At 55.4% G+C, this 13419-nt stretch overlaps 2 protein-coding genes across 3 annotated transcripts in view; both read left to right on the top strand.

Moving 5' to 3' along the window:
- KCNJ12 (potassium inwardly rectifying channel subfamily J member 12) overlaps positions 1 to 11579 on the top strand; it is a 48632-nt gene extending 37053 nt beyond the window's left edge. For both annotated transcript variants that reach the window (XM_084763748.1, XM_084763749.1), the window contains exon 2: positions 7505 to 11579. In XM_084763748.1, coding sequence (XP_084619874.1) covers positions 7561 to 8847 — 1287 coding nt within the window. In that variant the 5' untranslated portion in view covers positions 7505 to 7560 and the 3' untranslated portion in view covers positions 8848 to 11579. The remainder of the gene's footprint in view (positions 1 to 7504) is intronic.
- Positions 1 to 13419, top strand: part of TNFRSF13B (TNF receptor superfamily member 13B) — a gene marked incomplete at its 5' end in the record, with an annotated part of 143367 nt that overhangs the window by 37012 nt on the left and 92936 nt on the right. The window lies entirely within an intron of this gene.

The raw sequence follows: 13419 nt of genomic DNA, 5'->3' as shown, positions 1-13419 counted from the left end.
ATCCAGTCAGTGGCATGCAGAGGAACCATCCCTCAAGGCTGGGCTGTAGTGAGTGGACTACATAGGTCCAAATGCAGTATGGACTCGCTCGCAGTTCGCAGGCAGGGTGTCCCTGCCCTGGCCATTCCTAGTTGTGTGATACTCATCCGGCCTCCCGAGTCTTGGGCTGAGAGGCAGACAGTGGGTGCAAGGCAGCACTGAAGGCGACCATGAGGGATGGAGAGGCCTTACGGAAAGGAGAAGTGACTCCCCCAGGGCCACACAGCTTGTCAGTGGAAGAGCCCCAATTTGAATATAACTCTGCATCTTCAAGCCTACCATTGTCGCTTGCCCCCAGAGGCTTAGAATGTGCGGTGGGGTGACTCACCAACCATTTCTTTAATCCCAGCCAGAAAAGCCAGTGTGACAAAACAGACTTGGGCGTCCCCATGAAATCTGCCCGGGAGGTGGGGAAGGCGACAACATTGCAAGGTCTTGGCCTCAGTAGCTCTAGGAGCCCTTCCCGTCATTTTGTCTCCAGGTCCACTTGGCAGATAGGTGGGGAGGCAGGGACCCCTTTGACAGATGGAAAGCTGACTCTGACGTGTGCGCACTCAGGCACGTTCCTGTCTGCCCCTTTGAAATGGTTACTGTGCTCCGAGTCACTTTCCTATCTGTTCACCTATGCCACTCACCCAACACTCTTCCCCCCCCCAACCCCCCCCCCCCCGTATTAATTCATTCACTCGCCCACGCACCATCCATCTAGCACGCTATCCACAGCTGTCTGGGGGTGCACTGGGGAAGCCTGGCAGGAGTAGCTCAAACACAGGGATAGCACCCCAAGCTTCGTCATGACCCTAGAGACATGGCTGCCTCCCTGAAGAGGGAAGGGCAGTGATTCCAGTCCTGTGCCCCTATGAGGACGATGCTAGGTGATGTGTGTGAGGTGCCTTACCTCGTGTCCGGTGTGCCCCACGGCCCTCACCATCATCAGAGCAGGCTTTCTTGGTTTTGCCCTGGTCCAGCCCGAGTGAGTGGTGTCCCGGTTTGAGGTGCAGTGCAGTGAAGGCGTATGGGGGTGAGAGTTTCAGCTTCTGGGCCATCTGAGGAGATGGCCCCTACAGCCCCTACACAACCCTGCTCTGCTCACTGTGGGGTCCAGGAGTCGCTAGAGGCCCCACCCCTCTCAGCTGGTGTTGAGTGCCGGCAGCAGCTGCTTGGTTCTTTGACAAGACAGTGGCTGCTGTTTGGTCTTGGGCTTAGAGGCTCGAGGCAGCCCCGGGTGTGGCTGAGGTCCTGATGTGCACGTGTACAGCTCACCATCCACTGACAGGTGCTTGCTGGCGCCTCCTTCCTCTCACTCCTTAGCAGTGTCTTCTCCCTACTTAGTCAGCTGTTGTTATCCATCCAGTAGCCCCAGACACCTTTGTCTCTCTGACATGCATCCTCTAGCCCCCACTTCCCATGAGCACCTGATTCCTATCCCTCACCCCATCGACCCTCCCCACCCCACCCCATCGACCCTCCCCACCCCACCCCATCGACCCTCCCCACCCCACCCCATCGACCCTCCCCACCCCACCCCACCCCACCCACGCACCCATCCGTCCATTCATCTGACCACCAAAACTCCCGCCTATCTAGTCACAGTCACCCACTCTAATTTGTTAGCTGCCCATCCCTTCCATTCATTACTCATTTCCTTTACCTATTCACCCGCCCATCCATCCATCCATCCATCCATCCACCTACCCACCCACCAAGCCACCCATTATCTGGTCACTCCTCTCCAGACACCCACACATCTGTCAGCCCAGTTTATCCATCCATCTGCTTGACCACCCACCTGCGCATATATCTGTCTTCCACATTCATGGCTCTCTTCCCCTCCTCACCCATCCTTCGAGTCCTCACTCTGGCCTTTGCCTAGTTGTCTGAGCAGGAGCGTTTCTCAGGTTCTCGGTGTCCAGGCCTGCATCAGCCTCTCTGGGCGTTGGAGGAGGATGGGGGATGGCGCTGGGATGAAAGCGACTTCAGCAATGACCAGGCAGCTTCTGGCCTTACTGTTCAGGGAACCTAGAGGTCTCTATAGAGTGAGGTGGGGGAGTGGGGGGGTGGAGAGGGTGACGCACACCTTGGGGTACTGTACTGTCTTCTTGCTGGTGTGAGCCTCCTGGAGGGGATAGACATTGGGGTTCACAGAGTCTTTGCAGAAGGGAGACACCAGAGGCCCCGTGAGGAGACTCCAAGCACTCAATGCAGGTGGCTAGCTAGCTTCATGGGAGTCCCAGAGGGGAGTGAGCACTGAGGCAAGGCAGAGGAGGAACAGATAGATAGAGGGTGGTAAAGGACATATTGTTGATAGGGTTGCTGCTGAATGTAGCTGGCTGGGGATTGCCAGCTGAGGCTCCTGCCAAGGTGACATGTGGAACATGCACTGCAGAGCCACCTCATGCCAGGGGCAGGCAGAGGAGCTGTTTACCCACCTGCTCTGGGTGGTTTGTGTCCCCAGCCTGCCCTGTGCATGGGCAGAGGGGGAGGTCTGCTGACCAGAGAGCTTTTATGCAAAGAGACATTGATGACAACGTGGCTGTTGGAATCAGGGCAGGGACTCTGAAACCGTGAGGGCTGGGGGACGGGAGAGTGGCAGTAACCTGCCCACCCCAGCAGGGAGCGGCCTTTACTTCCCTCAAGCCTAGCCACAGGCTTGGAGCAGAAGTCCAGCATATACGCTGACCCTGGATGTCTGCAGGGCATGAGCACAAAGGTTGTCTGAGGATTTGACCAGGAAGTCTGGCTTGGAAAAATGGCTAGGGAGTCCCCTTCCCAGACTTGGAAAAGGAACTGTCAACTCTCCCAACTTCCTATCCCTGAACACACCCATTCTGAGCTCTTACCAACCAGACCAGCCTCCTTTTTAAATTTTATTTATTATTATGCATACAGCACTCTGCAGGCCAGAAGAGGGCATCAGATCACATTATAGATGGTTGTGAGCCATCACATGGTTGCTGGGAATTGAACTCAGGACCTCCGGAAGAGGAAGCAGTGCTCTTAACCATTGAGCCATCTCTCCAGCCCCCAGATCAGCCTCCTTAAGGGTCTTTGTGCCCCTAGCTCTGGCCAGAGGACCTCTACAAGCACTCCTTCCTGTTGCCTATAAACCACAGGTTTACACTCTGGGCAGGGCCTGGCACAGGGGAGAACTCTGTGCCTCCTGTCTGCCTGGTCTCACATTTCCTTTGTGACTGAGGGACAGAGCCCTCTTGGAGCCTCTCAGGCTAAGACTGATGGGGTACTGACTGCATTAACTACTCCTAGATGCAGTGGACGAAAGCTCTGTGGTTGGTTATTGAAAACAGCCATCGGCACACAGGGAAAGGCCCTGGCTGGCTACATGCTTGCCTTCCCCGCACACGTGACCTCTAAGGAGTATTGTGGTGTGGGAGCTTGGTTGAGAGTACCCTGTCCCTTAGAAGTTGGCTGTTGACTGCCAACTTGGGGGGCGATTTGTATTGTCTTATTTTATTACCAGGTGGGATTGTGGGGTCTGGCAAACTTCTACTGGACTATGATGCCACCTAGTCTGCCCTCAGGACCTGAGGTAATAGATGTTGCTTTCATCTCAGCTCTCCAGAGCAGAAACTCCACTCCCTGGTAGCTGTGTGGCCTTTGACAAGTGACTCAAACTCTCTGGGCTTGAGTTTCCTCCCTGGAGAAGGGGTTAATCGTCACGGTCATTACGAGAATTAAAAAGATGGGCATGGTAGATTTTCCAAAGAGCACTCGTCAGGTAGCAGCGCTTGACAATTTCTGACCCCTTTTCCCCCCTCATTCTGGAGGAGCCCAAAAGATGGGGCTCACCTGATGCTCCCCTTCCAGGGCCTGTGTCTTGCTGTCAAGATCTTGCTGACATCCGGGAATATGGACCCAAGCCTTGCCCCAGTTCCTCCCGGATGCTAGTGAAACCTGAGGTGCTCAGAGTCTTGGAGACCGGCATGGGGTGTCCTGCTCTCTCCGGAGGTACCTCCCAGTGACTCCCAGGCCCCACCCTAGGTTAGGTGGCAGCTCTTTTCGCTCAAAACTCCAGTCCTGGCCCTGGCCAGTGCTCCAGGCTTACTGGATGCTGAGAGGCTGTGCCTGCGGATTCCACAAGAAGCTGGTCTTAAGCTTGGAGGCCCAGGGCAGGTCATTTCCTCCTGCGGGCTCCGTGCCATCGACTGCCCACTGTGTCTGGTCTCATTTTGAGTGCTGTCCAGTTCCAACTCTCCTTGCCTAGTTCAGGTACTGTACTCCCCTGAGTCTCCCTGTTCCCTCCTGGCAACGCCCAGAACTGGCTAGCCTGGGCCTTGCTACCATGGTCCTCACTGTTAGCTTGAGCATTATTTTCTCTTTTGGCCTCAGTTTCCCCACCTATGGAAAGGGATGCTGGCCTCTTCTCTTGCTTAGACTTCTTTAGTGAAACAAATTCTCATTCCTTTTTCTTTCCCAGTCTCATCGTGCCCTCCGAGTAACAGCCTGCCAGCCTGCATGCCCCCAGCTGAGGTTCCGCCCCACGTTCTTAGAGATCTTTAGTACTTTCTCACACGAACCTTTGTGTGTGTGGGTCTCCTTGCGACACTCTGGCTTGTCTATGATGCTAGTCTCTGCTTCTGGGTCTTCCTTTGGGCTCTGTCTTCACCGAGCTCTAGGTGAGAGGCTTCCATACTCTAGGGCGCTGTCTGCTTCTGTGCTTATGTATGCTCTCTGAGTGTTTTGGACAAGCGGCTTTGCTGAGGATCCGTTTCTGGCTCGGGTACGGAACAGGCGTAAACTTGGCGGGAGGTTGATCTTCTTTGGTTTGGGTGGAATAACCACAGAAGTGGGAGTTCCAGGCCTGTGACATGGCCTGGGTGCTTCCAGGAGTGGCTGCAGCCCTCTCAGCTACGTGAGGGCTGGCCGGGTGTGTAAGGCTGCCTTCCTGGAGCGGGGTTCTGGACTGGGCTCCCCAGTCTTTGATTCCTGTGGTTCTGTTCCCTGCAGGCCAGCTGCTGCTCATAGCGTGAGCCAGAGCCATCATGACCCGTTGGACGTCCCTCAAGGCCTCTAGGCCACACAAGCCTGGCTCCTGGAATCTGGCAGCCTCCCCTCGGCGTCTGAGTACCCCAACCTTGGCCACCTTCCCCTGGAAGGCTCAGGAACCTGGGACTGAGATGCCTTCCCAGAATGGTTCCCGAGTTCCCCAGCCCCACCAACCCTCTGCCTCCTGGCCCAGACAGAAACAGCACCCACCATTACAGCCCCGAGCCTCAGCTACAAAGACCCATGGTGAGGTGGTCAACTGAAATGGCTGTAGGGGAGGATGTCAGAGTGAGGACAGGTGGCCCTGGAAGGCCTGAGGTCACGCGGTAGGAGACCTAGCATTCGACATGAAGTTTGGATCTCAGCTCTCCTGCTTGATGGCCGTATGTCTTGGTTGGGAGCTCCTTTACCTCTTGGAAACCCTCTTTGGCTTTTAGAAGATGGCTTGAGGGCCATGGATGTGTTTTGCCTCATGCCTGACAGGTCCCTTTCTGTGGTTCTCAGGCTCATGGCCATGGCTTGTGTCTGCCAGGCTGCACGACTCAGCAGCTTTGTGGTTCATGGCAATGACCCTGGGAGTGCTTCCTGAGCTGGCTGGATAACTGGTCTCCACTCACGCCTGTAGGACATGTCCCTCTAAGTGTAGATGTGGCCAGGGGTTGTGCAGTTCAGAAGGGGTTGAATTCAAGCATTGCCATCTCTGCTTACGGGCACTGGGCAAGTGTCTTCATGTTCTGAGCCTCTTTGTCTGAAAAATGGGGAGACCCACCCTCGAGGGTCCAAGGACTGGAGTCTCTGATAACATCCAGCCTGCCCTAGGTACCCAGCTACCCTGGGATCTTCTTCTAGAATCTCTTTGCCTTCCTAGTGATGTCAGGGGATTGAGGGCTCCAAGGCTTTGTTGGGCTTTAAGTTCTAGTGTAATTGGATAGGTCTTGGGGTGCATAGCATCCTTGTGATGGGGAGACACAGCATGCCCAGTTCATCAGTGTTCTGCTACATCAGCAGATACCCACTTTCAGCTCAGCCCAGCTGAGGCAGCCTAGAGTCTACAGGGTCAGGCATGCTGTGGTCCCTGGCTTAGCCTAGCATCGGCTCTTGTGGAGCAACGAGGAGTGTGCCAAGCCTAGGCCTGAGAAATGGGTTTGTTCTGGCCACTGTGCCATTCTTCAGGCCTTCTCTGGGAGGACTGTGTGCTAGACTGGTCTGGCGATGCAGTGTTTCCTATAGGAGACCAAAGGTGCTATTGGAAGCAGGTGACACTTGTGAGGTCTGTGCTCCTGAGGTCCTCAGCAGAGATGAGGGAAGGTGCCTGTTCTGAAGTTAGGGCAACCTTAAGAGACCCAATCTGGGTGTCTACTCTAGGGCTACCTCTTATGTCACATGACCCCATGATAGAAAAGGTATGGGTGTAGCCTATGGGTGCTTGGTGGGTCCTCTGGGATTCAAGAGGATGGGCGCAGTGAGCATGGAATGTCAGGCATAGTGAGGCCCGGGGCTGGGCAGATGCATTCTAGACCTGGGGTGAGGCAGCGAGTGACATGTGGCCTGATGTGAAGGAGCTGGTAATCTCAGTAGGAAAGCTGGCCAGTGTCGCAGCTGTTATGATTGCTGCTGCCGATGTTCCACACGAGGGCTGGAGTGTGCAGTGAGTGGGTCAGGACCTTGTGCACGTTACTTCTAAGGCACAAGGAGGCCTGTCATGACATCATGGGTGCACAGTCTTATGTACAGCAGCTCTGCTGTGGGAGGGGGAGCATGGGGGGAGTGGGTGTGTGTGTGAGTGCATGAGTGGGGGAAGCATGCATGGGGCATGGGAGTTTGAGGAGGCGTGTGTGTGTGTGTGTGTGTGTGTGTGAGTGTGTGTGTGTGTGTGTGAGTGTTTGTGTGTGTGTGTGTGTGTGTGTGAGTGTGTGTGTGTGTGTGTGTGTGAGAAAGAGAGAGAGAGAGAGAGAGAGAGAGAGAGAGAGAGAGAGAGAGAGAGAGAGAGGCATGTATGTGTGTGGTGAGGGGAGCGTCGTTTGTGTCTAGCCAGGAAAACAAGGCTGTGGGACTACCTGTACAGGCCTGGCAGCTCCCAGGGCAGAGGAAGGATGAAATTCAACTTGGCTCCTGGTGCCTGCCATGGGGACATAAGGCAAATGAAGTGAGGCTAGTGGTCCAGGCAGGAGGTGACCAGGGCTTGGGCTATGAGGGCGAGAGAAATATAAATATGTATCGAAAGCCAGAGCCCTTGGTATAGGACTAAGAAGAGATATGAGGAGCCAATGTTTCTGGTTGGAGCTGCTGGGAGTCCCGGGGGAGACTGTTTGCCAAGCTGAGAAGGTGGATTGAGGAGCAGGCTTCAAGTGGGAGGGGAAGACAGGGGATCTGTGGTGACTAAATAGGGGCTGTGTCTGCCAGTTACTGCCATGGGCCTTGGCTGCCTGCCCAGACAGACCTCCTGTCCTTTCTTTTGCAGAAGCGGCCCCGCCTGGAGTCAGCCTGGGGGCAGTCCAGGGTCCACCAGACCCCGGGATGACCACAGCCAGCCGGGCCAACCCCTACAGCATCGTGTCATCAGAAGAGGACGGCCTACGCCTGGTTACCATGTCAGGTGCCAACGGCTTTGGCAACGGCAAGGTGCACACACGGCGCCGGTGCCGCAACCGCTTCGTCAAGAAGAACGGCCAGTGCAACATTGAGTTCGCCAACATGGACGAGAAGTCACAGCGCTACCTGGCTGATATGTTTACCACGTGTGTGGATATCCGCTGGCGCTACATGCTCCTCATCTTCTCCCTGGCCTTCCTCGCCTCCTGGTTGCTGTTCGGCATCATCTTCTGGGTCATTGCCGTCGCCCATGGAGACCTGGAGCCAGCAGAGGGCCGCGGCCGTACCCCCTGTGTGCTGCAGGTCCACGGCTTCATGGCAGCCTTTCTCTTTTCCATCGAGACACAGACCACCATTGGCTACGGGCTACGCTGCGTGACCGAGGAGTGCCCGGTGGCTGTCTTCATGGTGGTGGCGCAGTCCATCGTGGGCTGCATCATCGACTCCTTCATGATCGGTGCCATCATGGCCAAGATGGCCCGGCCCAAGAAGCGAGCGCAGACTCTGCTCTTCAGCCATAACGCCGTGGTGGCTTTGCGCGACGGCAAGCTCTGCCTCATGTGGCGCGTGGGCAACCTGCGCAAGAGCCACATCGTAGAGGCCCACGTGCGGGCCCAGCTCATCAAGCCCAGGGTCACAGAGGAGGGTGAGTACATCCCACTGGACCAGATTGACATTGACGTGGGCTTTGATAAGGGCCTGGACCGGATCTTCCTGGTGTCGCCCATCACGATCTTGCACGAGATCGATGAGGCCAGCCCACTGTTTGGCATTAGCCGTCAGGACCTCGAGACAGATGACTTTGAGATCGTGGTCATCCTAGAAGGCATGGTAGAGGCCACCGCCATGACCACCCAGGCTCGCAGTTCCTACCTGGCTAACGAGATCCTGTGGGGCCACCGCTTTGAGCCGGTTCTCTTTGAGGAGAAGAATCAGTACAAGATCGACTACTCACACTTCCACAAGACCTATGAGGTACCCTCCACGCCCCGCTGCAGCGCCAAGGACCTAGTGGAGAACAAGTTCCTCCTGCCCAGCGCCAACTCTTTCTGCTATGAGAACGAGCTGGCCTTCCTGAGCCGAGATGAGGAGGACGAGGTGGCTACAGACAGAGACGGCCGCAGCCCGCAGCCTGAACCTGACTTTGATAGACTACAGGCTAGTAGTGGTGCCCTGGAGCAGCGGCCCTACAGACGGGAGTCAGAGATTTGAGAGCCCTTGGCTTAGGTGCAGTACTACCCTGACCACGATAGGTCCCATGTCACCCCCCGGGGGACCTGGGTTTCAGCAGAGCAGGCCAAATGCCTCAGGTCACAGACTCAGTAGCGTTTTTTAGTCTTTTCATGTTCTTTCGCAATAGCTTGGGAAAGTTGGTGGGAGAGTGGGTGGCCAGAGTGAACAACTGCCTGTGGCCTCTGGGGTTGATCAATATACGTGGGCAAGGAGGTGACCTCTTGGGGTAGGGTGAACCACTGGAGTCAGGGACTCTGCTGGAGGCCTTGGGTGCAGGTCCCAGCCCTGGTGGGAGAAGGCTGTGTATGCACACTTCATTGGTTTTTTTAAAAAAAAAAAACTTGGATAAGACTGTTTACAAACAAACAAACAAACAAACAAAAAACACACAAAACACAAGAAAACACTAACACGTGGTTTGATTTTTAAAATTCATGGTGTGGGGACAGTTAGACTTCTTTCTCAGTGCTGCCAGGCAAGCGGCTGGATGGAGTGCCCTGGAAAGTTCTCAGAGGAGGTCTGTTTTCTCCCTCACGTGTGCCAGGGCCCTGCGAGTTGTCGTGAATAAGGATGAATCGGGCTGCTTGTGACAGTTGTTTCTGATCCTAATAAAGTGTTTGGATGTCTCTGGGGGTGGGGGCCCACTAGGGTGAATCTGGCTTGATCTTTTGCGTTTGACGGTGTACCTCAGCTGCGTCAGGGCTGGGTTTAGGAGCTCCTTCCGGGTTCCTGCTGTGATTCCTGCAGGCCCTGTCTGCAGTGAGGGCCGGTAGGAAACACCTGGGTAGGTGTTCCTCAGGAAAGGACACTCAGGAAATTAGCATGGGGTCTGGGTCCCACACTTCCAGAAAGTGGGTCAGCCCCACCCGCTCGGGACTCACAGCTTGAGTCGTGCCTTAGAGACTACCGGTTGTCTGGTTTCGGTCACTTTTGGTTTTAACAGACTTGTTTAATCTTGCTCTGCTGTCCCGAACTCCACTCCTGAAGCTCCCATAAGCCCCGCTCTGAGGGTGAGGAGGCTGCACCCGACTTGGTCCCACAGCCGTGTCTCTGCCTGCCTTTCTCCCACACTCCTGGGGCAAGATGAGATAGCTCCGCTGGCCCCAGCCAGGGATCTGCTGCTGGAAGGCAGAGTCTAGGAAAGGAGAGGAACAGCCACCCCCGACCCCCACTCCCCACCCCCACCCCCATCCCCCAATAGACCCCTGCCACCATAGAGATGATCAGAGAAATGTCATAAAACAAAGAATTTCTGTTTAGCCTTTAGAGACCTGTGGTGGAGCTTTTCCTCTCTGAGGCCCCAAGCTGTGGAGTCTTCCCCACAGTCCCCAGTCAAGGGAGCCTTGGGGTGGGCTTGCTCCCAGGCATATAGTTTAAGAGTCCATGCTAATTTCTAGCCTAGGACCTGTTGCAGAGGCCTCAGCTCCCTTGTGTTCTAGGCCCCGTCCCTGGCCCCAAATCTCACTGACTTTTCTAGCCTCGGCCCTGGGGCCTGAAGGTACATTCAGGTGGGAGTGCTTGGTCCTCACTCACCTCTGTCAGGTTGTCAGCATGAGGTTTGAGGAAGGGAGGAAAAGTGGACAGGGTCCTGGCCACTGGGTGCCACTGTGGGAGCCTGGGCACCTGGTGGTCTGGAATAGGTGGGCCTGAATCCAGAGCAGGGTCTAGGGGCTCCAGGTCTCCTAAGGCCTGCTCCCAGCTCATCTCAATGCCAGAAGCATTCAATGCTGTGGCCCATCCTCCTCCCTGGCCCAGGCCTGCCAGAATGGTCCAGTCCCTGGGCCCTGCTGAGAGCAGCTCAAACTGCCTTTCATCTCTGCCAAAGGCAGGCAGATGCTGTCGTTTCAATCCTGCCCTCTTTATTTTTGTCTCTTTCCCTGTATTTATTTATTGCTTGTGCTAAAGACCAAACTAGCCACCCCTCTTTAGTGCACCTAATGGGGGAGGCCACTGAGAGGGGAGCCATGTGCCTGTGCCAAGCAGGAAAGCTTGGGCCCTGGGAGGGCATGAGAAGGGAAGCCAGGGTGTGTGTGTGTGCATGCATGTACAGGTGTGCTCACATGATCATCTCCCTGTGTGTGATACTTGGTATACAGGTATATGGTATACACAGGTGTTTGTGGACAAGTAGTCTGTCTTCCCACAGGTATGTGTGTGCTTGTTTTTTTATTATTTAAATTGGGGTGAGGTGGAGTTAGTGCTCGCCAACCTGAACTGGCCAGGCTGGAAGCTACAGACATAATCACAGTGTGACTTGACTCCCTGCCCTGCCTTGGTTCTGCAGGCTGTATGCAGTGTGCGGCAGTTTGAGGGGTCTGACAGTAAGCCTCTGCACCAGATCCTGTTGGAGGCCATGGGGGCATCTGTGCGTGTGAACATGTGTGAGTGTGTGGAGGTCCCGGGGTGTGTCTGCGTGAATGTCAGTGAGGTGGGTGCGATGTGCAGCATGTGAGAGCTGCACGGAATGAAGCGGCTGCCCTGAGCCCAGGCTGGTGCTGGTCCACCTGGCCCTTGTCCAGCTGAGGGCCTGGGGGCAGAGGAACACACCATAGGGAGGCCCCTGGGTGGGTGTCTGCTCTGTGTGAGGTCATAGAATGTTAAATCTATTTTAAATGGTGAAACTGGAGAGTTTTCATGTTATTTTCAATACATAGCGGTATCTAAAGATGTAGGCGATGAGACTAGACCACATTAAATGCATTTTGATCTCTTTGAATGCTACTGTGTTGAGATGTGTGTCTCATTGTCCTCTGCCTCGTGCTGAGCATCTGCACTTCCTCGGGACCCTTGCAGACTGGACCGTAGGGCTCTCTGGGGCTTGTCTTCAGGGACAGAGAAGGACGTGGCAGCAACATTGCTGAGAGGAGCCAGAGCACAGCCTCCTCTCAGACCCCAGGCTAGGCTTTCCAGCCTTTTCCACGGGCACTCCCCACCCTTCCCCACACTGCCTCTGTCTCATTCTTTGGCTCTTACTGCCCTGCCCTCCTTCCTTCCACACAGGGGCACCGAGCATCATCCTTTCCTGCAGGCATGCCCAGCACACTCCCAGAGTTCCTTCAGAGAGAGGAAGCCTGCCTCCCCCCACCCAAGATGGGCAACCCTGCTTCCTCTACAAGAAGTGAGAGGAGGATTGGGGGGGTTAAATGAACCCCTCCCCCAACACAAGTCAAACCGGTGACACCGTGAGGCCAGGGTGAGAATAGAGTGCAGACAAACGTGTTGGTTTGTCTTCCGGAAATTGCTTTCATTGTGCCAAGGGCTCAGACTCTCGGATCTCCATGGCCAAAGCCTGGGCAGAGGGCGCACCTTCCTCTATTCAAACTGCTTCCATGAGTTGATAGATCTCTAACCCTCTGTCCCAGCACAAGATCCCAAGGGCCCCACATTCTGCAGATATGGAAGATTCCAGAGAGCAAAGAAGGAGTGCTGTGTGGCCTGGCCCTTAGCATCGTGATCTAGGAGAATTCCAGCAGTGTTTCCCTAATAGCCAGGTCTGTAGCAGGTGGGTGGGTGGGGCCGGGTGAGGGGGCAAGGCTCTGGAGCTGCTGGCTTGGTCTGGTTAAGGCCCAGAGGCCTGGAGGTCTGCTGAGATTCTACCACCGGGATCTAAGGCAGTTGGGGCCAGAATGTTGTGACCTCATTCCTTTGCACACGAGCTTCCCCTGTAGTACTGACCAGAGAGAGGGTCTAGGCCCTGCCTGTGGGTTGGCTTCACAGTTGGTCCTGGCTGCTTGCACACTGCTTGCATTTTGGGTCCCCTTGAGCTTGTGGTTTCTTGGCATCTCTTCTCCTGGTTATAATACTACCCTAAAGGGCCTTAGGTCGAATTTCAGGCCACTTGACTGCAGGGCGGGGGGTGGGGGGGGTTGGGGTGGGGTGGGGTGGGGGGGTAGGGGGGTAGGGGGGTGGGGGGGGAGGGGGGGAGACTCATCTACCTATAGTCTCACCATCAGTAAGAAGGAACTGCTAATGGCCAGCTTGCAGAGGTATTGAAGGAGCAGAAGGTAGAAAGAAGCATTGCTTAGCCTGAAGTGCTTTGATTTACACTGGGGCTCTGGGCAGGGACAACAGCTGTACCTGAATAGTGTGGCCAAGGGGCAAGGCTCTCTCCTGCTCTCCCAGAGATGAAGTGCATCCCCTTGGGACTGTCATTCAGGCAGGCCGAACTGCAGTAGCTGGCACTTGGTCATGAGCGGGGACAGGGTACCTACTTAAACTGAGGTGTAATGGCTGGATGTCTCTGTCGATATTTAGCCATGCCCCTGGCAGGCCAGTCAAGAGACATCCTTTCTCTGTGTTGGAGGAAGTGTCTCAAGAGGATTAAGACTTGAACAAGACCGTTGGAGGGCAGTTCTCTGAGGTGGGATCCAGCTAAGCCTCGGGTCCAAGCCGTCTCCAAGTTGGGTCAATCAACCCAGACACTTTACACTTGGGCTGCTGGTGGCAAGGGCAGACTGCAGTTAAAGTCTGTCAGTCAGTGTACAGCCTGGTGAGTGGTCTGCCCTAGGGTCATTCTGCCTAGTGTGGTGGCTGGCCCTGGGGCCTGAGGGG

The sequence above is a fragment of the Acomys minous genome, assembly GCF_964271855.1.
Source record: "Acomys minous genome assembly, chromosome: 16".
Classification (NCBI taxonomy): Eukaryota; Metazoa; Chordata; class Mammalia; order Rodentia; family Muridae; genus Acomys; species Acomys minous.
The sequence above is the reverse complement of the archived record's forward strand: the minus strand, read 5'-3'. Positions and strand labels throughout refer to the sequence as shown.